General features: G+C 35.8%; 1 protein-coding gene across 3 annotated transcripts in view; it reads left to right on the forward strand.

Moving 5' to 3' along the window:
• CUL3 (cullin 3) overlaps positions 1-27472 on the forward strand; it is a 97222-nt gene that overhangs the window by 5827 nt on the left and 63923 nt on the right. The window contains exon 2 of one of the 3 annotated variants that reach the window (XM_019923535.3): positions 14498-14695. The exons of 1 other annotated variant lie outside the window; for it this stretch is intronic. In XM_019923535.3, coding sequence (XP_019779094.1) covers positions 14498-14695 — 198 coding nt within the window. Of the gene's footprint in view, positions 1-14497; positions 14696-15846; positions 15943-27472 lie in introns of those variants that run through there. One more of the 3 variants, XM_019923537.3, reaches the window with a different exon arrangement.

Genomic DNA, 27472 nt, shown 5'->3' on the forward strand with positions numbered 1-27472 from the left:
TTTCTTTGCCTACTTGTAAGAGTAAAACTATGGATAGTCTAGGGAATTTTCATTTAGTTTTACATTAGAGTATTCAACATATGTTTTAGAAGTATGACTAAAAAGTAAAGAGACTGAGAGCATAATAGTTAAGAGGGTGGGCTCTGGACTGTCAGAGTTTGAATGTCAGCTCCACCTCTTTCTAGTTGTGTTATCTTTAACAAGTTACTTAACACTTCTAGCCTCAGTTTTCTCCTCTGTAAAATTAGAATATTTATAAGACCTATTTTACAGGGCTGTTGTGAGATTAAAAAAAAAAGGTATTAGAACAGGACCTAGCACACAATTAACTATTGTTATACCAACATTTAGCCATGATTATGCCACAGTTTATATATTAAAATTGAATGTTATTTTTGCAAGTAATTTTATTTACTGTACAGTTATTTTAGTGATGCCGCCATTTTTTGGTGCTTACATTTTTAGAACTTACATTTTGAAAAGCTTACAGAATCAATCTGTGAACCACATTAAGAACTCAGTGTCAGGATATAGGTTTGGTACCACTGGGGTGCTTCGAAAGAATGCCACTGGCTCTTGGGTGAGGGGTAGATTCAAAAGAGAAGAGATCCAATAGTGATTATCACATAATCATCGGAATAAGTATGTAATCTTTCTGGGGTAACTTTATTGAAGGAGTAAACACTCATTTGGTGTGTACATTCTAATATGTACATTAAGTGTTTATCTAAAAATACATTTTGTTTTTATTTCCTTCCTTTTTTTCTTCCACCCTCTTTTTTGTTTCACTCATGAACTAGGCTGCGGTCCCTGCCCAAAGCTTATACCAGACACCCTTTTGAACCTGGAAGTACTTAGCATAGTGTTAGACACAGTGTGGGTGGTTAGTGAATGATCGATTAAATGAGAAACTAGTCCTTTAAGACAAACCATAGAAATTCATTACTTAGGTAAATCGATGCAGGTAGTACTCCAAAATGTTTGAACTCTTTTCAGCTGTAAGTGAAGTCTTAATTTGTAGGTCATTAATGATCATGTGGCACTTCCCTTAAAGGTTAGTCAGTCTAATCTCTTGAAACTGTAATGACTTGAAAGTAAAGGTAGTATGTACTGGCAGTAACCTTGGATTGGCGTGTCAGAAGACTTAATCTCTGGCCTAGTCTTTTCTGTTTACTAGCTGTACTCTACATTTTTTCCTTCCACCATGACACCTTCCTCCCAGCCTGTTAACTATACATGGTGATCCCCTACTTCCATTGCAGGTTGACTACCCTGTATCATCAGCCTGTTCTGTGAATTCTTTTCATCTGAAATTTACCTTTGCCCTGAGGATACAGGCTTATATTCTTGAATTGAGGTGTCTTTTTTCCTTATAATCCTTGAATCACTGGGCCCAGATGCCATTCATTGCCACATCTGTGATCCTCTTGTGTCTTGGGCCCTCGTGAACTATTTTTTTGAGTGCTTCTTGTGACCATCTCCTAACTTCGTACATATGCTCCCTCAGTCACTGAAGACTTCAATACCTTATTCACAGACATTCTCTGTAGCTTAAATTGTAACTTTATCCAGTGCATGTGGGCAGTCATTCTTCTATTCATTCTAAAGTATGTTTATTGTGTGTTCCTACTAGAGGTCTGGCACTAAATATACAGTGATGATCAAACAGATCTGGCCTCTTCTGTATTACAGTGATCTTCACTTTGTCTTGGAGCTCGTCATCCCGCTACTTTAGAAATCTTAAACTTCAATATTACATTGTATCCTAGCTCCTTCATTTATTAGATGTAGGACTTGAGCAAGTCACTTAACTTCTGCCTGTTTTGTTCTCTCTTTTGTAAAAGGGAGAAAACAATATAGTACCTACCTCATAAGATGGTTGTAAGGATAGAGTTAATACATATAAAGCTCTTAGTGTCTGGCACTTAGTAAGCATTATGAATAAATACAGACTGTTATTATTTCATTATTCTATCCTACTTGCTGCTTATTTCTTTCTCACATTAAATGTGCTCTTGGATTTCAAGAAGACCCCTTGCATTCTCCCAGGCTGTGGCGCCTGTTGCTAGTTGCCCCTTCTTTCCTGCCTCCCAGAGTGAGGCCAGAAATATCAGCAAAAAGCATCTTGAACCATTCTATTCATCTGCCTTCACTGCTCATATTTTTTAGACTATTGTGCACTCCTGGAGAAAATTCCAAGACTGTGGTCTCTAAGCTAGTTGGACTCTCAGTGCCTCTGGGCGATATTTTTGTGTCCCTGGTAAACTCCCTCTCCCCTTTCCTGCATGAGCTATTTCAGACTTTAATCACTGTCCTTAAGCTCTTTATTGAGAGTTCTCTTATCTCTCTTTTTCAGGAAACTTAACTACTAAAGTTATCTTGTGTAAGCTTCTCTTTCAGTTATATTCATTAACCTGTATCTTTACTCATTCTCAGCTCCTTCCCTTGGGTCTCAGAGAAGGAAGGTGTTCCTTTTTCTGTCTTCCCTACCATGGTAACTACCATACCATCTCCCTTCATAGCCAAAATTCTTCAAATAGTCAGTATCTCCTTTATTAGAACATGATTTTCTTTAGAGGAGGCAGCAGGTCTTTTTGTATTGATCTTTGTCAGTGCTGCACAGTAGTAGCCAACAATGTTGAATGAATAAACTGACAAGACTCTGGTTTGTTTTCTCATCTTTAAGATGGGAACTATGGCAATCTTTCTCACAGGTTAATTGTGAGGGTTAAAAGAAATAATGTCAGAAAGTGCTTGCTAATAAACAGTGGCATCATTGAGACAGTTAAAATGATTTTCTAATCATAAAGTTAGTATTTTCAAGTAAAAGTAATATGTTTCATGTAGGACATTTATTTTCAAACTCTTATAGGGTCTCCAGGACCTAGGAGGAGTGGAGTAGGTATCTTCAGAAGTTTCCCTCTCTAGGCATTTAGAGCAGTTTGTACATTGCTCTATGTGTAGAAGATTTCTTTTTAAAAAGTTCTCTAACTATTGCTTTAAAATCACTGTCATTAATCAAGCTTTTTCAAAGTTGAGGAGAGTCCTACTTTCCCAAGTTGGTAACATTAACCAACTGAGAAATTGAGAACTGATCCTGTAGTTGTTGTAACCACTAATCCAGAGCTTTTGCTGCTAGAAGAGCTTTTGCTCTTTATTTTTTTAAGTCAATTTTAAAGTTGAAAATTAAGTAAAATTTCTTAATTTGACTTCATTTATCTAGTGATCATTGAGAAAGGAATGGACCTGAATTTGCTCTTTAAATGAGAAAGGTTACTGCTAAGCAAATGAATAAAGACTTCAAAGGGATATCTTTTACCTACTTTAAGAAAATACAAGATTCCTTAGAGACGGTTTTCTATAAAAGCAAGCCGTCATTGCTAAGAGGAATGCTTTAACGTACTGATTGCAAGTCATCCTTATCTAAAGCAGCTCTTAACTGAGCAACACTTAGCCTCTTCTATTTACCCTGTCCTCTTGAAAGTAATCATGAAAAATTCTTTTTCTCCTTCCCTTTTCAATTTATTTAATAGTATGAGAAGTTGCTTTATAAGATGAGTAACTACAACTTGTTCAGTGTCTACCTTGTGTTAGGCTCTTTGAACTATAATTATCTCAAATTCTCAGAACAATCTTTAGATGTTACTTCTGTTTTAAATCTATCCTGGGGCTCAGAGAGACATAGTAAAATATGTGTATTACATATATACCTATGGAAGGGCAGAGCTGGAATTCAGATCCCAGGTGTATCTGTCTCAAAAATTCATGTTCTTTTCATTACACCACACTGCCTTAATTATATTCCATTAAGAATTTGCTAGATTCTGAAATATTTACTTTCATAATAGGAATATATTGGAAAGTTAATTCTAAGCTTGCCGTTTAAATGATTACCCAGGGACAGATCTAGGGCCCCTGAAGCTTATACACTGCAGTACTCTCTTTATAAAAAGGATTCAAAATTAGTTTCCAGATCTTGGAAGGAGCTTTTGCAAGCTTTAAACCTCACTAGATTCAAAGTATATGCACCTCTCATAAGAGAATACATGTTATAAAAACTTTGAATACATGTTATAAAAACTTTGAATCGATGGATGCCTATGTTGTTCAGTAAAATTTTAATATATAAATTGCTTAAGGGGGTCATAGTGTGTATTGAATAAAGCAGTCAAAATCATAACCAATAGGAAGGATATATTAGTTGACGTATTTCTTAGTTAACACTTTCCTTTTTAAGTTAAAGACTGATAGTACACATTTTTAAACTTTTTTCAATTAGAAATTTATCTTGTAAATATATGTTTAGGGCTTCCCTGGTGGCGCAGTGGTTGAGAGTCCGCCTGCCGATGCAGGGGACACGGGTTCATGCTCCGGTCCGGGAAGATCCCACATGCCGCGGAGCCTGCACGTCCAGAGCCAATGGGAGAGGCCACAACAGTGAGAGGCCCGCATAGCGCCAAAAAAATATATGTATATGTTTAGAAAAAAGTGATTTTATGTCTTTCAGAATGTATTAAGAAGTAGTAGGTTAAACAATGAAATGAATTTTGAAGTACGAAGATCAGGTAGTTTAGAATAAGCAAATGAGACATGAAAGAAGTGTATTATTTTGATGAACGTTACCATTAGCCAAAAAAACAAGTAATTTATTTGGTCCTATTTGTTTTCATAGTTTAATTTTTAAGAGCCAGAAAGGACTTTAGAGAGAATATGTTCTAATCTTATTTAATACATGGGGAAGTGGAGAACTGGAGAGGGTGATTTTACCCAAAGGATACTTACAGCTTGAATTTATGGAAGAACCATGACTAAAAGCCTTATTTCTGGTTAAAAGCTCTTTTCTCTAGACCAAACTGAAATAAGCATATAGCCTTAATAATTCAGTGTTAATATTAGCCTGTTAATTATAAATTGATTTTGTAATATCAGACACTCAGGTGATTTGAGTTGACATGGTGTAATGGAAGGGTCCTTAGCTCAGGACACATGGATTCCTTCATTGCTCTAACTAGCTGAGTGATCGTGGATAAGCTACTTAGCTTCAGTTTCTTCATTTGTAAAATGAAGAGATTTTAATTTGGGGTTTTCTTAGGCTTATTTCCACTCTTAAAATTTCAGTCTAGAAAGCGAATGCTGGTGTGTTCTCCTTTGCTCTAAAACATTTTGTGATGTTGCAAATGTCACCTATCTTTTCAGCCTTAGAATAAGAATGGTATATTTCAGTGGTGATGATTAAATGCTAATATGAAGCAGTGGAAAAGTTAGCTATGTTCTTACATACTTCTTTTTGTGTAAGTTGGTAGTTTTAGAGAAATTTTGAGATTTGATATCAGATTTTTGTAATAATTTTATGTTATAGGCCTTTTGTTGTCATATCACATTTAGTTTATGGTTAGGTTCATTCAAAGACAGAGCTAACTGTGGCAGTTTGTATTGTTTTACATGTTTTTTTTCTCTTTGGAGTGTGTGTAGCTGATTCTGGTATAAACTACTTTGTTATTGTCTAACAGTTTTATACATCTTTACACTTTATCATAGTTTTAGAAAAACTGGGTTTATCCATTTCAAAAAAAAAACATAGCGATGTAAGCTAAAGAGAACAAAGTATTGTCATTTTTTATTAAAATTCATAGTTTTAGATTGTAGGATAGAAATATGGAACTCAAACATGCACTTAGATATGAAGTATTTTTTGTCTGTAGCATTACTACTACTACTTTGAGATTCCATCCAGAAATATATGATTCTTGCTTTTCTATTATTTTTGTTTTCCAGATGAATGTTTAAGAGCTAGTTTATACACGAGCCCTTACTATTATTGAGATTTAATAGTATATTGAGAAATACAGCAAATGTTTTTATAATTTTAAAGTGTTGATCTTACAGATGTAATAACTAATCTTCTTAATAGGGAGAGTCTCTATGTTTGAAGAGTTCTAGTCAAGATGAATATTGTATTCTCTGGATAAAACGTGTTTCAGGGTGTCAATAACATCTCTTTATAGCAGCGAAAATAGCACCAATAGGAGAGTGACAAACTTCTTGACTCAGGGAGAATACTTATGATTGCATATTATTTTTTGTGGTCATCATCAGACTATGAAATGTTACATATACATTTTTTCACATATGCAAAGATCATTCACAGAGATATCGTTGAAAGAATATTGTTAGTACTCTTAAGTCACTTGTGACTTAACTGAACTTTAACAGGCTAATGTGAAAGCTTGAACTTAGTCTTTGAAAGAAATGTTCCAAATTTTTAAATTGATTTTTAAACAGCCTACTCATGTTGAGAACTGAAATGCAGATTATAATAATTGAACTGTCTGTTGATGATTTAAGTGTCTCATTGTAAATGTTACTGTTCTGTAATTTAGTGATATTAGAGGCCAGTTGAGTGTAGCTCAGCCTTAATTTGTGATTTCATAGCATTTTCCCGGACTTCTGTGCTTTTCTAATTGATAATTGTCATTATCAGTCGTTACTTTCGGCAGCACAATTCCAGCACAGAAGGCTGTATGTTTCTTCCTTGTAGTAAAGAAAAAGAAATTTATTGAGCAAGTGATGTGTGTCGGATGCTTTCACAAACTTTCTTAATTGCCATACAATACACCATTTTCTCCCATTTCTCTTGTTACAAGCAGATGAGGAAAGTGAAGTTTGGAAGGTTAAATAACTTGCCCAAAATCTGAATGTGTCCCACTGGGCTGTTTCCTCAAAGCTTGGATCTTTGGCTATCTTTTGATGGTTGAGGATGTTTAAAAATTAACTGATGAATAAATGGGATTATTGGAGATGTCATAAGTCATTGTGTAGCCATTGGTCGTCAAGTAGGTTCATCATCATTACTAACTCTAACGGGACTGCATTCAAATCAACTAAGAATCATAACATGTATTAAAAAGGATACAATAAAATAAGGGAACAGAGACTTGATATTAGTCTAAGGTGCTTATAATCTGGGAGGGAACTTCCTTACAAAATTTATGGCTTAGTTGTATTTATCTAGAATATTGCCATTCCTCAGATATTTGTACCAAAGCAGCTGTTTTGAGGCTGAAGCTCAAAATTAAGATCAAGCATTTTTCCTTGTTTATTTTTTTTCTAGCTGTGTCATTCTGAATTGCCTGGAATTTCAAATTCTCACCCTTTTCCCCCACCCACCCTGTTCTAAATTTCTTGTAGAAAATTATTCACAGGGGACTAAAGACTTTTTGTCCTTTGTATGTAGTGGATGTGAAGAGTACAGTTCTCTTCCTTTTAGTTTTAATTGGCTAATGCTGTAGTTCTCCAGCTCTCAGTAATTACAGAACCTTCAAGATGTGTAAGTGTATAATAGACTGACATCCTTTTAAATGCAGCATTTTGAAGGTTTATGTTTTTATATCTTTTAAGTAATGTAGATGAAAAACCAGAGATGTTTGTGAAAGAAAATAAAGATTGTTAGTGTTATTTTTGTTATTGATACTTACTAGTGAGGGGATTATAATCCTGGATTGGGGACAGGGAAGTGGGCAGAAGTCACTTTTAAAAAATAAAGTCTTGTTTGGTTTCTAAGAGGTCTCACTAAACCATGGACATTTAAGAATACTCAATTATATCTTTCCTTTGAAAAAGAGCTTTTGTTTCTTTTCTTGCTAAATGAATTTACTTTGCTGAACACTTTGTAACTTGAGCTTGTTGGGGAAAGATGCAGTATATATCTAAAATAAGCAGACATTAAATGTTTGTGTATATACGTATGTGTGCATTTTATCATTTTATTGTTTTGCTGAAGCATTGTTACCAGATCCCTTCCTGAGTGTATTTGTAGTTATTGCAACCTGAGTAAGTCAGTTTCATCAATGGGATTAAAATCCTGCTCAAATACTTTGGAATATTACTTTAAAGTGTTAGGGCTTTTAAATGACTCTGAGTGAAGTCTAGAGTGATGTTTTTAATGGTTAACATTGATGACTTAGAGTTTATCATCTAGTCCTTTTAACTTTCATTGACAGTTAATGTTGTATTCTCTATCAAGGATAGGTGAGAAATTCACCCATCAATTAATCAGTAATGTAATTATTTTGCCATTGCTCATTTGATGCCAGGACCAAAGCGGGTATGTAGCAATATGTACTTGAAGCCTGTTTCCTTGGGTGTATTGTTTTTGGACTTATTTGATTTGGGGAAAGACTGTAACTTGTAGATCTCCTCCTGAATAGCCTTTTTTTAATCCACTATTTTCCTCCTAGTTAACATTTATTAATAAAGTTAATGATTAAGCAGCCTTTTGAAGCATTTAGTTAGGTGAATGTGAAAATACTACTTGATATATGAAATTTGAGAGTCTTTTGCTTGTACATTATTGTACTTTATTTCTGTTTGGAAAATATATTATTTTAAAATTACATTAATCGTTACATAAACACGTTAAATTATTTTTCAGTATCATTGTGCTTAGTAATTCAAATGTTCATGTTTTCAAAATTACATTGGTATAACATAGGTAAAACAACATTCCCCAGACATTTGTTTATGGCCTTCTAAGTAACATTGAAGAAAAATGCACAATCCCTCAACTATCTCATAGTCTAATGGAGGAAAAAGATTCACAAACAGATAATTATGCAGCAGTATGGTAGGGTAGTGATAGATATAACCCGAGTATTATGAAAGAGCTGAGAAAGAGTTGTTAACTTTGCTTGAGGCGGTCAGGGAAGGATTTTTGGAGGATGTGACACCTGAGCTGTGTTCAGAAGCTATGTAAAGAATCAAAGAGGCAGAAGAGGGGTGTATAAAGAAGACATGAGAGGGTGGTGTGTGGAGGGGAGGTGTGACAGTGGACAGGAATAACCACTGGTTTAATGTTGCCAGGAAGTGAATGTAAGATAGGTAGTAGTTAGTGAAAGATGAAGTTAGAGAAGTAGGCATAGACTGACTAGATCATGAAGTGTTATGTTCCCTTTTAAAGCACACCCCCCCCCCCCAGTTGCTAATGAGAGGTGGGTTTTGAACAGGGGTGTGATGCTGATGTGGTTATTTTAATGATTTTGAGGAAGATGGATTCCAAGAGGTTATTAGAGTTCATGGTGGCTGGAAGGCTGTTGCAGTAATCTAGATGAAAGTTTTAGGGCAACAGTATTCAGGATGAAAGATTGGGAGCATATTTGAGAAATCTCTTGGGCCTGATGTTGGTAGCACTTGATGATTGGATGAGAAAGGGATGAGAGAGAGGAAAGAAGAAAAGTTAAGGCTTACGCTTCTAGCTTGTATAACTAGGTGGTTTGTGTTGCCGCTACTGAAGTAGAGAATACAGAAAGAAGATTTGGGTGTGTTTGGAGAGTGAGTTTACCAGAAATTTTGGACATGATAAGTTTGATATGTGTCTGGAAAATTTGGTTGGGCATATCCAGCAGGTGGTTGAATACAGTAGTTAAGGCTTTGGGGGAACTTCTGGGCTGGCAATATAGATTTGGGAGCAATTAACATGTAAGCCAGTAATTTATCTTCTTTGAGATGAGGACCAAACTTCTTGGGAAATCTGATAAGAGCTAGTGACCCACCATCCAGAAAAGAAGTGCACACACATTATATTTGCAAAATTTTATATGCAGTTTTAGGAGGCTCCAGAATCCCTTGCCAATCTAGAGCCTTGTAAATTTTAGAACCCTAGAAGTATATATATATAGTAGTTGTAACTATGATAATGAATGGAAGTGCAGCCAGTGTAGAGTGAAAAGAAGAACCAAGGACAGAGCTCTGGGGATTAAAATGATTTAAATGACACTGGAAGAATAGGAGATATGAAGTAGGGGAATATTGTTTCTGAAAGAAGGCTACATTTTACTGACTTTCATTTAGCATAGTTGTCCTCTTAAGGTACTTTTGTTTTAGCTGTTTATTTGCTAAGCCTAAAAACTATTTTTTTTCCTGACATTTGATGCCCATAGATGAGAGTTCAAGAGATTCTGTCAGTTATTCAGCATGTGAGGGATTATACCGTAGCCCTCGGTATCCATGGGGGATTGGTTATAGGACCTCTTCAGATACCAAAATCTGAGGATGCTCAAGTCCCTTACATAAAATGGCATAGTACAGTCAACCCTGTATCTGCGAGTTCCGTGGATATGGAAGGCTGACTGTACTGTGCCCTAGGCTGGGCTGAATTCTACTGACATTTGCATTTAATCCTCTTGATAGTCTTTTTGAGATAGGTATTGTTATTAAACCTACTTTTTTACAAGTGAGGAAATAAAGGTTTAGAAGAATTAAGTAATTTGCCCAAGGTTGCGTGGCTTATGAATTTAGCAGAGCCATGACGCAAATCCAGGCCTGTCAGACAGCAAAATCTATACTCTCTACTAATACACTGTACTGTGTTTACCAAGATAATCAGTGATTATACTGTAATATTACTTTACCCTATTAGCACAGTGGGATGGGAGGTGAGTTCAGTGGTTTGTACTGGATTTGAGAATATGAATTCCGATTCCAGCTCTGTGATTTTGGGTAAGTCATTTAATCTCTCTCGGTCTATTTTGTTCTCCTTTGTTTGAACATTTTTATACCTGAGCAATCACCAGAAGAAACATTTTTGCTCTCTGTCTTCATTTCTATCTATGAAGCACAAATACTGAGGAAAATACTACATACCATCTTGGATTTCAAAATAATGCTTGATTTATATATGTGAGAAATGATTCTTTTATTACAATGTAAGAGTATTTGTACAATATTTGAAGCCTCTTAGTTTATATCTTTAAAATACTTTAGCTTCTAATAGAAAATTTAGTAATTCATGCTGAGTAGAGACGTTTTTGTATGTTTTCTAGCTTTCATGGGATCTTATGTTACAGAGCCTGAAAAGATCATTTGAAGTTTTTGCTCAACTATTAGCAGTATAGTTATCTCTGGAGTTTTTAGTCCGCATTAACTTTACTCTTTTTTGAAATTGGTTTGAACGTTCTGCTTTATATGTTCGTTGTTTAACCGCAGGGATGGTGTCTTAGCCTGCTTTATTGTAACCTCTACATATGCTGTCAGCAAACTAAAACCACGTTGCACATACATGGAGTATTTGAGGCCATCATTATCACGTTGTCTTGTGGGCTTTATTTGTGAAAAGTTGCAAATAGCAACATCTATTTATATTTTATATGGATGGCATCCTCTGTATGAGAATATCTGATAAAAATAGGTAGTAGTTTAGATGTAAGGGTAAATTCTCTTAAGGCCATTTCAGAGAAGTCTCTGATAGACCTGGATTTGAATAATATTTGAGTAACAGGAAAGAATTTGTTTTCTAAAGAGTTCCTTTTTAAGCTCTCCAGAAAAGATCAGAATAATAAGACTCAGTTTGAGTCATCTGCTTAAGAATCCTCTTGATTGGGAGTTGAGCTTGTTTGACTGAATGAACTGTTTTGCCTACCTACTTCTTCCTCTTTCACATTCATACTCATTGTACAGGACTTGGAGAGGATTCTTTTTTTTTAACCACTTTATTGAGGTAAGCGGTACATATTTAATGTATGCAACTTGATGAGTTTGGAGGTAAGTATTCATTTGTGAAGCCATCACAATCTATGCAATAAACATATCCATCACCTCCAAAACTTTCTAGCTTGAGAGGATTTTTTTAGCTCGGTATCTTTTATCCATTTCAGGTCAGAAGTGTACATGAATCTGATAAGTAGTTGATGCAGTGTTTCCCTGGTTGTGAACGTGGAACTTGTAGGTTTTCTGAGCATGAAGAGGGCCGCTTAGTCAGAGATTAGTAGAAAATCAATCAGCAGGTGTAAGTGCTTGTTATATGCCAGCTATTATTTTAGTGGCTGAGGTTATTCAGCAGTGACGAAAATCCCTGCCTTCATGGAGCTGACATTTGACTGGGAGGAGAGAGGCCAGGAAAAGAAGTAATGTGAGGTTGGAATTTGAGGGTCACTAGTAGGAGGAGGCTGCTGTTGTAAATAGAGTAGCTAGTTAAAGCTTTATTTTAAGGCGACAGTTGAGCAGAGTTTTGAGGTTGATCAGTGAATGAGCCACTTAGGTATCTTGGGGAAGAGCATTCCAGACAGAGAGAGTAGCAAATACCAACTTGAAGTGAACTTGTTTGCCATATTCCAAGGAGTAACAAGGAGGCTGGTGGGGCTGGAGCAGAGAGAGCAAGGAGGAAGAATAGATGAAGTCAGAGAGATTATCAGGTCGAATAAGGCTTTGTAGAATAGCGTAAGGACTCTGACTTTAACTACAAGAGAAATGAGAAGTCACCGAGGGTTGTGAGCTGCCGAGTGACATGATTTGGTTTGTTTTCAGAAGGTCACTCTGATTGCTCTATGATAATTGGGCAAAGAGCAGAAACAAAGACCAGTTAGGAGGCTGTTGTAATAATCTGAGAGATAATGGTGGTTTAGGAGCAGTGGAAGAAATGAGGAATTAGGTTCTGGGTACATTTTGAAGGTAGAGACAACAGAATTGCCTTTTGTTTTACAAGTGAGGTGAGAGACTAAAGAGGACTTGATTACAGACTTTTTGGCCTTAGCAACTGGAAGGATGGAGTGGATATCTGCTCAGTTGGAGAAGACTGCAGGGGAAGCCAACTTAGGGGAAAAGATTAGGCTTTTTGTTCTAGACTTGATTGAGATGCCTAGTAGATTTTCAAGTAGAAATATTGAGTAGGTAGCTGAACATAAGACTCTGGTGGTGAGGGCTCCAAACAGGTTATATAAATTTTGAGGTTAACTTAAAGCCATGAGACCAGATGAGTTAACTTCACCTAAAAGCCGAGCGTGGATAGGTAAGAGGTTCAGACAAGAGGTTGGAGGTTGTAGTGATGAGTAAGAAGCAGTAAGCACGCTGACAAATAGGAGCAAGTGGAATAGGAAGAGAAATGAGATTGTAGTGCTTGGAAGGCAGGTGAGGAATCTGTGTCAAGTGGTAGGAGTGATCAGCTCTTTGAATTACTGCCAGAAAGGTCGAGTACGATGAGAAGTGAGACTTTGACTGTTAGATTTAGCAGCGAGGAAGTCACTGGTGACCTTCTCAAGAGTAGTTTCTGTGAAATGGTAGAGATGAAAGACTTATTGGAGTGGGTTCAAGATACAACGGGAAAAATGTGACTTGGAGACAGTGAATATAGAAGTCTTCTCCGTAGCCCTGTGATTTTGTTGTAAATGAAAAAGAGAAAAATTAGGTGGTGCTGGAGTAATATGTGGGGTTGTGAGGATTTGTTTGTTTGTTTGTTTTCAAGATGGGAAACTGAGGGTATTAAATGCAGGTGGAAATTACCTAGCAGGAAGGAAAATTTTGATGATGCTGGGAAGGGAGATTGCTAAAGGGAGGTCCTTGAGTAGGTGAGTTGGGATGGAACTAGAGCAATACTTGTTAAACTTCGTTTTGTATAGGTATCACCTGGGGTTCTTGTTAAAATGCAGATACGGTTCTGTAGGTCTGGGATGGGGCCTGAAATTCTGCATTTCTAACAAGTCCCTAGATGATGTCTGTGCTATAATTTGAGTATAAGAACTTGGCACTTTGAGCACAAGAACTAGCAGGTTATATTGGTATACAATCAGGTAGGTTAGTGGATATGGCCAGAGTTTGTGCAGTGTCTCTTCAGGTTACTTCTGTTTTTTCAGTGGAACAGGAAGCAATTCATTATCCTGGAGTGGATGGAGGAGATGGTGTAAAATCATCCAGGAAAGTAGAGTCCGTCTAGAAAAGTAGGATTGTGGGGTTGTACTAAGGGCCGACTTGTGGTTAGTGGTTATGAATTTAAATTCAGATGGATTGAATATGGTTGTATGTATGTTATTCTGTAGTTGCTTTCAGCTGTGTGGGTGCATGTGAGGCGTAGGTGGGCAGTTGGTGTTTAGAATGGCAAGTATTTTGGAGGGGGGGAAGGGGGCAAGTTATTTATGGGTGTATACGAGGTGCTTAGAAATGACGGACCATGGAATCTAAAGTGGGAAAGGAGGAAAATGAGAGAATGCTAGGTTTAACAAAGAAAATGTGTGGTTTTATTGTTTTTTTTTGTTTTTTAATTACAGATCTCCTCATCTTTAATTTGCTAAGGAGCTCTGCAGATCTTCAGGAGAGGAAAATAGTGTTCATGTCCCCAATTTTTTTTCATCAAGGAACCTTTCTGTCTCTCTGAGCTCATATTCTACTAAATAAATTTAGGGAAAATATGTCTTACACTTTTTGGCTAAAGCAAGTATTAACATCAGGGATTATGATTTTATTTAAAGTGGAGGGTTGTGCTGCAGATAAGAAAGAAGGGAGGTGTTAAAAGGATTTGTTAAAAATTTCTTCTATCAGCTCTAAAAACTTATTTTAAAATGTATCCCTTTATTTCTGTTAAAATAGATTGTTAACATCCTTGTAAGTCATGCAGATTTATAATCATAGCCATATAATAAAATATTTACTATATGGACAAATACAGAAAGATTTTCAACCATTGGTTTTTTTTTTTTTTTTTTTTTTGTCTCTTTCTCTCTTTTGGATATTACAGATGACCATGGATGAAAAATATGTAAACAGCATTTGGGACCTTCTGAAAAATGCAATTCAAGAAATCCAGCGTAAGAATAACAGTGGTCTTAGTTTTGAGGAGCTCTATAGAAATGCATATACAATGGTTTTGCATAAACATGGAGAAAAGCTCTACACTGGACTAAGAGAAGTTGTTACCGAACATCTCATAAATAAGGTATCCAACTTTAAAGGACTGTTGCTAACTATATTGAATCTAGAAGTATTATTTTTAAAGGTTCCAGGAAGCCTATAGAAATAATAATTAGTAGCTATATTATAAAACCTCACTTAAAACTTACAATCAGCTAAACCAGAATTTTTGATAATTGAGAGAAGGTGAAGTTTGTGATCTTTGATAGATATAATCTCGGAAGCAGACTTTTAATTTACATATGCTTGTTTATTAATATGTTAATTACAGATCATTATTTCTTTCTTTAAAATGCTGAATCAGCCCATTTTAGCTTTCTCTTCTTTCTCTATATATTTGAAAATAATAAGACTACATTGTTTAAAAAATATTGTCTAAGTCTTTTCACCAAATGAAATTAACTTTATATAAATTTTTTAAGATAAATTAGTGTTGGACTGTTAACATTATAAAATGGTTCTTTGGTTCCAAAAAGATGTATTTGTTTTTTTAGAGCAAATGTTTTTATAAAGCAGACTCTTCCACTGAAAGTATGTCTTGCTTTAAGATTGTCAGATAAGATGTAAAATACCACAGATAAATAAAAACTTCTCAAAGTTTTTGTGTGGTATTAAGGTATTTGTTTTTTAAACTTTATTTTAAAAAAATGGAAAGTTGCATCAGTAGTACAATGATTTACCAGTTGTCAACATTTTGCCACATTTTAGCCAGTCTTTCTATTGGTACTTGTTATTACTGTTACTGGTATTATTATTATTGCTGGACAGTTAAGAGAATAAGTTTTAGATTCATTTACTCTTAAATACTTTGGAATGTTTCTCCTAAGAACAAGGAAATTCTCTCACTTAACCAAAGAACAATGTTCAAAATCAGGCAGTTTAACATTAATATAAAACTGTTATCTAATATGGTCCACATTCAAATTCACCAGTTGTCCTGTGTGGAGGTGATGTCATTTATAGCAGTTCGTTTTCGGATCCAGGATCTAATCCAGGATCACACACAATTCCTCAGCCTTTCTTTGTCTTTCAGCACATTGACATTTTTGAAGAGTATAGGTCAGTTGTTTTGTAGATTGTCCCTCAGTTTTTGGTTTGTCTGATTGTTTCCTCATGACTAGTTTCAGGTTATGCATTTTTGGCAGGAATAATACATAAGTGATGTTGTGTCCTCAGTGCATCACATCAGGAGGCACATGATGTCAGTTTATCCCATTATTGGTGATGTTAACTTTGATCACTTGGTGTCCGCCAGATTTCTCCACTGTGAAGGTACCTTTTTTCCCTTTGTAATTCATAAGTAATTTGTTCAGATATATTTTGAGACTGTATAAATATCCTGTTCCCCAAGAAACTTTCATGTGATGGTTTTAGCATCCATTGATGATTCTTGCATGAATCATTATTGCTACGATGGTTACAATATAGTCACTTTCTATTTCTACTCTTCCTTCTGTAATTCTTTTCTCTTAAATGGGATTACATGAGCAGGTAGCTAGTATCTCATGAAGCAAGGTGATTATGTTCTTCATGCATTCAACAGTTTTTTGTTAAGTGCCTGCCATGTACAGCTTTCTAAGAAAATCTAGGAGATGCAAAGAGATATGATGCTGTCCCTTCCTAGGTTTGTTTTTGCTTTTATTCTGATGGAGAGATGATACACACATTTAGGTAACAGTGTGAGGCATTATATAATTCAATGGCAAATGAGTTGTATGGGCAATAAATGGCTTAGGAATTCAAATGAGGGAGAGATTACCTTGGGCTGTAAGATTTCATGGGAAAGGATGAAATTGAACTGAGCCATGAAAAATTTGGGATATAAGTGAACAGTGTGGAAGGTGTTCCAGGATGGCAGATGTCACATGATTATACAGAAATAAACTTGGATGATAAGTAGAGTTTGACTGAGGTGTATAATAATTTATGGGGATTAGTGGGGTATAGTGTTGCAAAGTTGGTTTGGGCACAGATTGGAGAACTTCAATGCCAAGCTAAGGAATTTGGACTTTACAGTGGAGGTTTATTGGAGGTTTTTAAGTGGATGATATTGTGACAAAATATTTTAAGAAGATTAAGATGAGAATGATATAAATGTAGAATGGGGGGGATGTGTGCTATAAACAGAAGACCTTGAAAAATCTACGTTAAGGTGATAGGCTAGAAATGAGTGGATGATGTCAGAAATTCTGAAGACCAGGTAGAATTTGGTTACTGGGAGAATTATGGTGCCACCAATAGAATTATTGTGAACTTATAGTGGAAAACTTATTTGGAATGCGTAGAGGAGATGACAGATTCTGTTTTAGGTTATATTGGAAATTTTTATAGTTAGAAAGCACCTTAAAAATCATTTTACATGTGATAAAATTTGAGTGTGAGATTGTAATAAGATGTCCAAGTAAAAATATGATGTGTTTGGAGATATACAGGTTCAGAGCTTGGGCAGGAAATCAAAACTGGAGATCAAGATCTGACACTTGGTAGCATGTACTGAGGAATATGTGTTGGAGTGCAGAAAATGAAAATCCCAGAGCCAAGGGATGTCATCTTCAAAAGCAAACTGTGGTAAATAGGTGTGGGAAATGAAGACTGATTTAAGAAACTTGACATCAAAAGAAGGAAGAAAAGTAGAGTGGGGGAGTTTTGCCTAAAGCGGTTGAAGAGGAGAAGATTGGAGCAACTGAATTTTTGGGTATGGAGAGAGTGTGGCATTGAACAGTGGAGAAGTGAAGGTAGAAGAGGGGCATGTTCTCATTTGCCAGAGGTTCTATAGGGTATGATAATAATATCCCCAGCTAACTCTTATTTAGCATTTACTACGTGCTAGGTCCACTTCTAGTGCTTTTAGATGTATTCACTTATGTAATGGTCACAACCCAATGAGCCAGATACTACTATTATCTCTATTTAAAAGTGAAGAAACAGAGGGCACAGAATTGGTGATTTGTCCAGATGCATGTAGCTAGTAAGTGGCCTAGCTGGAACAGTACTGAAGTAGTGCGGCTTCAGGCCGAGTCCTTAATTTTTCTATAAATCTGCTCCTGAGGCATAATGAATTGATCAAGATGCAGTAAATATATGCTGAAATTGAGGGTGCATGTGGGGTTTTAGGAAAATCGGTTCAGTTTTTGTAAAGCTATAGTCCTTTAAACTTTAGTTCTTGGTTTATTTATAATTAAAATGAAGGAGTTGGCAGTAATATCTTTGAGATGCTTTAGTTCTAAGACTATCATGAATCTAATAATTAAGCAGTGCAAGTTCTGAAAATGAGATGAAGAGACTTGGAGTAGCTCCTGTGGGGAATATACTAAGGGAACTGGCAAGTGAGGAAAGAGATAGCTCAGTAGGAGTTGTCCTGAATGTCTGATCTATCGTGTGTTTTTTTTTTTTTTTTTAAGCAGTGCTTTGCAGCTTGGGCACAGATGCAGAAAAAACATTTGTAGTTATTTGGTTTGGTTGAGAATCGGCTCTTTCAAAAAGTGAAGAGTGGAGGGGAAGCCAGAGTGTGAGGTCAGTGTTGATGTGATTGATATTTGGACTCTGAAACATGGTTAGGTAGAAATCGAAGTCATGTGAACGATAACTCCATGGTAACTGTAAGAGCTTCAGCATATTGTTAAGTCTCTTAAAGTGGTACCATATCTAAGATTAACTATCATTTCAAAATATAGGCATTTCCCTATAATATATTCCAGAGAACATGTATTCAAGTTGATTATGCTAAAGAATTACAAAGTGTATATGCTAAACTTTTATTTCTCTTACAGATGTTAATGATATATCAACAGCATCTGAAAATATTCTTTAATTTTTATTTCTTCCACAAATACTCATTTGATCACCTTAAGCTAGTCAATTTCTGACTAGGGGATGTACCATTGTCAGCATATCTAATGATTGATTTCTTTATTTAAATTGAATTAAGTTTTTGAACCTCTGTTAGTATCTATGCTTTCATTTTTGTGTTTTCCATTGATCTTATTTCACTTTTACTCTTATAAGACACTTTAAAAAGTCATACAAATACGGTACTGTCTGAAGGGGACACTGTTAAAGGAAGTCTGTTAACTGATAGGGCCATCATACAGTAGACCAAAATGTTTGTCCCCTGATGTCGGAAGTCTCCATTTGTTTACTAGATGGGACTTAGGGATGTTTTTGATCTAATGTGCAGAAATATAGTTTGCATGGAAATCAATATTGCCTGTCTCTACATTGCACCTTCTGACTGGAAGGTAAGAGAGTGGTTTAGGGTTCTGTGGTATCAAAGTAACTGTCTCAGTCTCACAGAATATATCCCTTTTTATGGTTCTGAAAGCATTCCTATGTGGTCCACTCCTCATTTTTTCGTTTACTATGCTTTTAGCAGTTAGCTGAACTGCCTAAGTAATAATAATATATTTTTTAAAGCAAAGTTATTTTCGACTGAAGTGAACCTTTTAGTGCTGTGGTATAGACAGCCAGGACCTATCTTTTCACATTGAAGAATTCAGAGGAAATACAATTTTTTCATGGCATCAGAGTTCGTTGGTACTCCGATTTCAAGATGAGAATAGTGAACATTTTGAGGAACATTTTTGGTAAAGCAGAGTGGTATAAACTACAAGAGGGCAGCTGATGGGAGGATAGTTCTTTGCAATGAAAGTAGCTGATAATGGGCTTTGGAAATAAGTTTACAGAATTGAAGCAGGCATAGGAAAGCTAGATGCTGTTTCTCTTTCTTAGTAGTGTATTCTTCCTATCTCTAGAAGAATGTTTCCCCAAGAAACTGAGACCCAAAGGAATTCAGTAAATTCCTCAAGACCGCAAAGCAAAACTTAGGGTGTGATGTGGCCTTTGTGCCTTGTCATTAAAAGAAAATTCTTGTCTTATTTAGTAAATATGAAGACATTTCAGAATTCACAGGGATTATTTTCTTCTAAGTAAAATAGCTTTAAAAGTATGGTTATGTTGGAGAAGAAAAGTTGTGCTACTTTCCAGTTTTAAGGATTTTTAAATTACAGGTCATTTTGTCAGAGCCTCAAAAGTATCCCTATAAGATTTATCATCACAGAATTTAACATTCAAAAGTATTTATTATTTGCTAGGCTGTGGCTCGGGTGTAAGAAATATATTGGTAAATGGGTTGCATCTGATCCCTGCATTCATGGAACAGATAAACAAGTGTTTAGTTATAAAAAGTAATGAAGAAAACAGGGTACAGTGATAGGGAAAAATGATGAGAGCAACTACCTAGGCCAGGGTAGGGTTGTTTGAGAAAGTGGTGGTGTTTAAACTGGGACTTGAAGGATGAGAAGGTGCTCATGAGAAAAGTGGGTTGAAGAGCATTGTAGGCAAAAGGGAATGGTTATGGAACATTTTTTCTATAAAGTGCCAGATAGCCAATATTTCCAGATTTCTGAGCCATATGTTCTCTGTCGCAGCTCCTCAACTCCTCTGTTGTAGCACGAGAGCAGCAATAGACTACACACAATGAACAGGCACAGCTGTATTTCGATACAGCTTTATTTTTAAAAGACAGAAGGACTTCCTTTGCCAATACCTGGACTAGAGAAATTTGGAGGGGCGGGGGCATGTCGTGAACAGGGAATTAAGAGTTGGCGGGGAAGAATGGAACAAGATGAGTTTGGAGAGAAAAGCAGAAGCTGCATCATGCCAGGCCTTGAAGCCATGCTGTAAGGGGGTCATACTTATTGTATGTACTGTAGGTAGCCATTCAAGATTTTAAGCAAGACAGTGATATGATCTGATGTAGATTTTTTAAATATTACTCTGGTCGCTATGTGGTGAATAAGCTACAGGGCCCAAGAGTTGAAGTGGGGGCAATAGGATAGAAGAATCCAATAATTCAGATGAATGATAGTGGCGATTTATACCAGTCTAGTGACACTGGGGATAGAGAAAAGTTTTCAGATTCAGGATTTATTTTGGATGTAGAAAGCTTGTTAACTGTGGTTTGGTTGATTGTATGGAATGAGGAAGAGGGAAGAATCCAAGATGACTTCTAGGATTTTGGCTTTTGAACAACTAGGAGTTTCCATTTTTTGGTATAGATTTGGGGTAGAAAAAGAAACTCCATTTGGCAGGTTAATTTTAAGATGCCAATGAAATGAGATATGTAAATCTAGTTCTCTTGAGAAGTTTGGACTGGAAGTGTAAATTTGGGAATTGTGAGCATATAGATGATACTTAAAGCCCTGGAAGTAGATGAAATCACACAGGAAAAAAAAAAGAAGAGGGCCCCAGGTTGAACCCTGAGGAACTTAAACATTTCAGGTAGATTGAGGATTGCAGTGGAGACAGAAAAATGGCCAGAGTTAGTGGTACTTTAAGACTCAGCTCTAACCTTAAATTATAAAATAATTTAATTTTGACCTTTATTTAGCAGCGTTGTGGTTTTCACAGTGTGTGCGTGCGCGCGCGCGTGCGTGTGTGTGTGTGAAAAGACAATTTTAAATTCAAAAATAGTGCTAATCAGGGACTTCGCTGGCAGTCTGGTGCTTAAGACTTGGTCTTCCAGTGCAGGGTTGTGGGTTCGATCCCTGGTTGGGGAGCTAAGCTCTCACATACCTTGTGGCCAAAACCCAAAAAAACATAAAACAGAAGCAGTATTGTAACAAATTCAATAAAGACTTTAAAAATGGTCCACATTAAAAAAAAAAAAAATCTTCAAAAATAGTGCTGATCAGTTCTATTACTTGAGGGCAGGGTTAGGTTAGGGTGGAGCCATATTTTTTTATGTTTTTTTCCCCCCAGCTTTATTGAGATATAACTGACCAAATTGTCAGATATTTAAAGTGTTTTGTTTGTTATTTTGGAGTCATTTCCTTTTAGAAGATTCCTATTTGGGATTCAAACTTAATAGAAATTCTCTAAGCTCATAGTAAAGTAATGGAGGACTTGTCTTTTTTTTCTACACACCGCTAAGTACTCCATAATAATAAGAAATAATAATATCAATAGAAGTAATAATAGGAGTTTAATGATAAAGAAGTTAGAAGTAGATGCAGTGGAAGAAGTACCGGATAGAAAGTAGGGAAAGGTAGGCTTTAGGCCTGATTCTACCACTAACAATCTTGAACAAACTACTAGATTTTTCTGGACTTCAGTTTATTAATGTATAAAAGGAGATTGGGATTGGTTTTGTTAGCCTCAGTGGGCTTAAAATTATATAATGACTAAGACTTAGGAAAATCATGGTTTTTGCAGTTTACCATTGTCCTTTCATGTGCCATAATATGTGTTTAGAAGTTTTTTCATTTTTAATTGTTTCTTAAAGTCAGGGGAGAAACTTTCTTTGGTTTTAATGTGGCAAGAACTTTATTTTCCCAATTTTGTGATGATTAACAGTTTTCTTAGATTTGACTGGTGCTTAATTTCCCCTTTTCTTTCAAATTATTAGTCTATAGTAATAACTAAATAATGTGGAGTCTCGTAAGTGAGCTTATAAAAGCTAATTCCTGTACTTTGAAAGTTTGTTCTCCTCTTAGAAAAATAGCTGGACAAAAAAGATGTTGACTTCTTAATTCTAGTAGTACTCCTTAACTCTAGTAGTACTAGAGTCAACTCTAGTTGACTTCTTAACTCTAGTAGTACTCTAGTAGTTTATTATTGCTAAAAAGAATATTTATTCCAGTGGTTTTCAAAGTCTTTCTTTTCATCTTGTTCTTCAAATAACAGCTTACTTTAAATGTGAGGAAGGCAGAATAAGAGGAGCTTCATCCTCCTCGCTTTACGTTCATTCAGAAAACTGCCTATTGAGGACCTGTTACGTGCCAGGCACTAGGCTAATAAGCATTTGTGTTATATCAAAGATCCCTGTCTTTCTGGAACTTACATTACGGACTTACATACTTGAATCTGTGCCTTGTAATCCTGATCAGTTCTCAGCACTTTGCTTTCCAGGTAGGAAAAATGAAGCCTTGAAGGGGAATTTCAATTTTTAAGTGACTTTCTTGTTGAGTAATTTTTTGTAAAGTCTCCTTGTAGAATAACATCCTACCATTTGTATTTTGTATGTAGGGTCACATTTGCTGAAAATGATGTTTCTATGTAAACTACTTGTTTACAGTATGTTAATTTTTCTCCCCATTTTTAGAGGGAGAATGGGAAGAACCAGAGTTTTAAGTATTATGTTTATTCATAGTTATATTTAGATGTTTATGTAGTAGTACTAATTGCCTGAGGGAATGAAGTTGGTAATTTTATGGTAAGCGCTGGACTATTTTGTAGGCCAGTTATTTAAACAGATTTAGCTTTAGCTTTTTTAGTGCTTTTCCTTTATTTCTAGGCAAATGTGAATGAATGTAGAGACTTTTAAAATGGCATTTATGTACAACACAACGTAAATACAGTGATTGCAGTTAATTACGAAGGACATTGATAGAAACACTAAGGACTAAGATTTTCATTAGCAAAGACAGATTCACTTTAGAGGCCCACAGATACTGAGTCTCTCCTGTGTTTTATCCACCAAAAAATAATTAAGACACCATGCCTCTCAGCAAGAAACCTCCCAATTTTAGTGAGGGAATCAGATTTGAAGGGGAATTACTTTGCCTGCAGAATTCAGGACAAAGTAGAAAGAGGAGGTCACTTGATGAGCCTTAAAGGATTATGAAAGATTCATCATGTAAACAAAGGCAAAAGATAGTCTCAGTAAGGAAAATGGCATGAGTAAAAAAGGCAGCTAGGTTTGAGCATTGTCTGGTGGACCAGTATAAGTGTAAATGGAACATAAAGGACTTCACATGCATTTGTAGGAAACGAGAATGGTAAAGTTAGTTGGACTAACATTGTAGGGCATTAGGCTTTTATTCTGTGGGTGGTAGGAGCTGTTGGGTTTTAATTTTTAAAAATAGACAGATTGAAATAGAAAAGATGGAGTAAAAGGTTTAGTAGGAGTGCCATTTTCAGTGCTTCTTTGCTACTTATCTTTCATTCTCCTGCCATCTTGTCTTGTCCTTTTTCCTAATTTAAAGTTGTTGGAAGAAACTAAGAACCCATTACATTGAATATTGGATCAGCTTAGGGTGATGACAGGAGTCAGAAAGAAGACGAAGGCTCTCAGCTAGGTATACAAACCCTTAAGAAATATGATTTGGAAGAGTGACTTGAATATAAATAGGATAATCGCAAAAGAGAAAGATTATTAGGGATAAGGTGAGGAAAATGGGCTGTTAGAGAGTCAGAAAGATACCAATCATAGAATATGAGGGGCATAGGAAATTGAGTAGTTTCTACTTTGAAAAGATTGAAAGAGAAATGATGTTGGGGAAGAGCCAAGTTTAGAGTGTTATTTAGCAAGTTCACCCATGTTAAATACCAGCTATTCCCACTTAAATTGTGGAATAGACAGTAAGCACTGTGAGGGCAGGTACTGCTCTCTATTGTAGTTTCTAGTGATGTTCTTTTAATATTTATTAAGCTAAGACCTGTTTCATTCATTTTTTGTGTCTCCTGCTCTTCATATTTGCTCTCCGTAATTGTCTATTGAAATGAATCTCTAAGAATAATACTAACAGTCAAATGGAAACCATCATGGTTTGTATCCATGAACTGCAGAGATCTGTTTTGTCTTCTGTATGTGGGGTAATACTTCTACCTACCCAAGTTAATTACTCCTGAATCTAACCACTTTAAGCAGAGTGTGTTTCACCATGTAAAAGCACAGTGTAGTTTTGGGGCTGTATACCTCTGATTTCTTGAGGCTGGAGTCTGTCTGTCTGCTGGGAACCAGATTGTGTGATCTTGTGGAACTGTGTTTTTTTCCTCCATGGTATTCAGGAGAACAAAAAGACTAGTTGCCATATTGCCGTGCTTTGTATATATTTTACTGTTTATTATTTCAGTGTCCCTGTTGTTCAGAGTTTAACTATGGTATTAATGCTATAATGTACTTGATGCTTTTAATGTATATCTTATTGTCTTAACCATTGGGAATGAAGTACTTTACAAATGATAAGCATATTGTCCTTCTATGGTATACTGCTTTTTTATTTCTGTTTTCCTTTCCAACCATTAGGTAAAAAGCTACCATTTTTCATGATACTACTTTGTCCTTAAATCCCGATTTTCCAAGTTGTGTTACTTTTTTAAGAAGTTCAAAAGAATATTTGAACTAAGAATGTATTTTTTAAAATCCCAAATTTGGATTTTTTTATTTTCTTCAACATGTAGCAAATTTTCTTTGTGAAACTATGAAAATCCATTGTTCTAATTGCCATCATGTGCCCTTGCTTTGGACCTCACAACTTCTTTAGTACTATTCATTGGATTTCACTTTGTATTGAGGCCATATGAATGCTAATATTAGGCTCCTGTTTCCTACCCTCCTGTATTTATAGAGATTGTAAAGTGACTGCATTTTGTATTCTCCATGGTGCCTAGCACCCTGCTTCACTTTTTGGAAGTAATCATTAAATATTTGAATTGTCAGTTCAGGGAAAGATGTTTATGTATCCTTTTGAATTAAGAGCTTCGTTTTGGACACTTTGTGAAATTCTTAAACTTATGTCACTAACTATGTATACATTAGTAAACTTATTTATAGAAGAATCTTCTGACAGCAGTCAAGAAAAACGTTTTCCCTGTAGTGGCTATCTTTAGTTTTGTTAATGATACTGGTATGATTCCTTTGATCAAGGTGGCCACCTTTATTCTAAAAATTAGTGAAAATAATGAAAACAGTACTGTCAGTGTAGAAAATATCAAGAGGGCAGTGAATTTTATTCCATTCAGGAATCTCTTGTCATTAGTGAATTCTTAGAAAGTTTAAAATATCTACAAAAGTTAAGGTTAGCTCTCCTCATCTTTAGTAGGAGTTTGCTTTGAAATACAAAAATCTTAAGGTTGTCATATGTATTACGAGATAGCAACATCTATTCACCAAACTTAATGGAGGTTGGCTCCATTACGAACTTCTCAAAGTATGAAGTAAAAGAATTCCTTCTAGTTGTGGAGAAATTTCTGTTCTTTAGAGGAAGGAAAGCAAGAATCAAGTGGAAATTGAGAGTTTAGAAAATACTGTATAAAATATGTGAATATATAGGTATACGTGTTTTATTTATGTTGCTTGTTTCAGAAAATTTAAGGCACTTATGAATTTTCTGAGTATCTTGTTAAAATGCAGATTATGATTCAGTGGGTCCAGCTCACCAGTGATGATGATGATGATGATATTGACCATGATTCTGCTCTGTGCATACCACACTCTGAGTAGCAAGATTCAAATACGTATATGAATAATTTTAAGAATATGTAATACAAGTAATATTATAATAGAAGCAAATGCTTATATAGCATTTACTGTGCGCTAGGCACTGTTCTAAGTATTTTGTGTATACTGATTTTATCCACACAGCAGCTCCTTGAAGTAGGTGCTATTTCTGTTTTTATAAAAACTGATACATAAAGAAATTAAGTAAGTTGCTCAGGGTCACACATCTACTAAATGTGTGTCTGTGAATTGAATCAGGCAGATGGGCTTTTTAGCATCTGTATTCCTGTGCTGCCACTGTTCACCATGTAATCTTTTAAATCAAGAATTCTCGGCATAACGGGAAGAGCTGTGGAGCTTTTTTCAAAGGATGTGTCAGATTAGGAGACATACCGTCTACACTCCATGGCTTGGCTTCCATTGAGATTTACTTATACAGTAAGCCACTTTTATTGATAGGTTTATGTCACATCACTTTGGTGTGATGAAGTGAAAAATATTTTGAGATCTTCAGGAATTATTCTTTAATGGCATTTCTAGGAAAAACAGGGTTTATATAACTGGTAAAATTTGTAAAGTGACAAGCCCCCAGATCACATACGCAGGGCTCTGAAAAATTCAAATGTTGTGAGAACTTATATGCTATTTCTGATCATGGTAAATGTTGCATATTTATGTAAATACTCTGGTTTCATCAGGTGCGACAAGCAGTATGTTTTAGAATTTAGAGCCAAGAACGATACTTAGCAAGTATCCAGTGGCTGTCTCAGTTACAGGCACACCTTGTTGTGTTTAGCTTTACTGCACTTAGCAGATAACTTCATCTTTTTTTTTTTTCCACAAATTGAAGGTTTGTGGTAACCCCCTGTTGAGCAAGTAGGTCAGGCACCACTTTTTCAACAGCATTTGCTCACTTCACGTGTCTGTCACATTTTGGTAATTCTTGCAGTATTTCAAGCTTTTCATTATTATTATATTTGTCATGGTGATCTGTGATCCGTGATCTTTGATGTTGCTGTTATAGTTTTGGGGTGGGAGGCACAAACTGTGCCCAAATAATATGGCGAACTTACTTAATAAATGTTGTGTGTGTTCTGACTGCTCCACTGACCAGCTGCTCCCCTGTCTCTTTCCCTCTCCTTGGGCCTCTATTCCCTGAGACGTAACAATATTGAAATTAGGCAAATTAATAACCCTAATAATGGCCTCAAGTATTCAAGTGAAAGGAAGAATGGCGCGTCTCACTTTAAATCAAAAGCTAGAAGTGATTAAGCTTTAGTGATGAAGGCATGTTGAAAGTTGAAATAGGCTGAAAGCTAGGCCTCTTGTACCAAACAGCCAAGTTGTAGATGCAAAGGAAAAGTTCTTGAAGGAAATTAAAAGTGCTTCTCCAGTGAACACACGAATGATAAGAAAGTGAAATAGCCTTATTGCTGATACGGAGAATGTTTGAGTGGTCTGGATCGAAGATCACACCAGGAACAATAGTATTCCTCTAAACCAAAGCCTAATCCTGAGCAAGGCTCTAACTCTCTTCAGTTCTGTGAAGGCTGCGAGAGGTGAGGAAGCTGCAGAAGAAAA

Source organism: Tursiops truncatus, chromosome 7 (assembly GCF_011762595.2).
Source record: "Tursiops truncatus isolate mTurTru1 chromosome 7, mTurTru1.mat.Y, whole genome shotgun sequence".
In the NCBI taxonomy this organism is placed as follows: Eukaryota; Metazoa; Chordata; class Mammalia; order Artiodactyla; family Delphinidae; genus Tursiops; species Tursiops truncatus.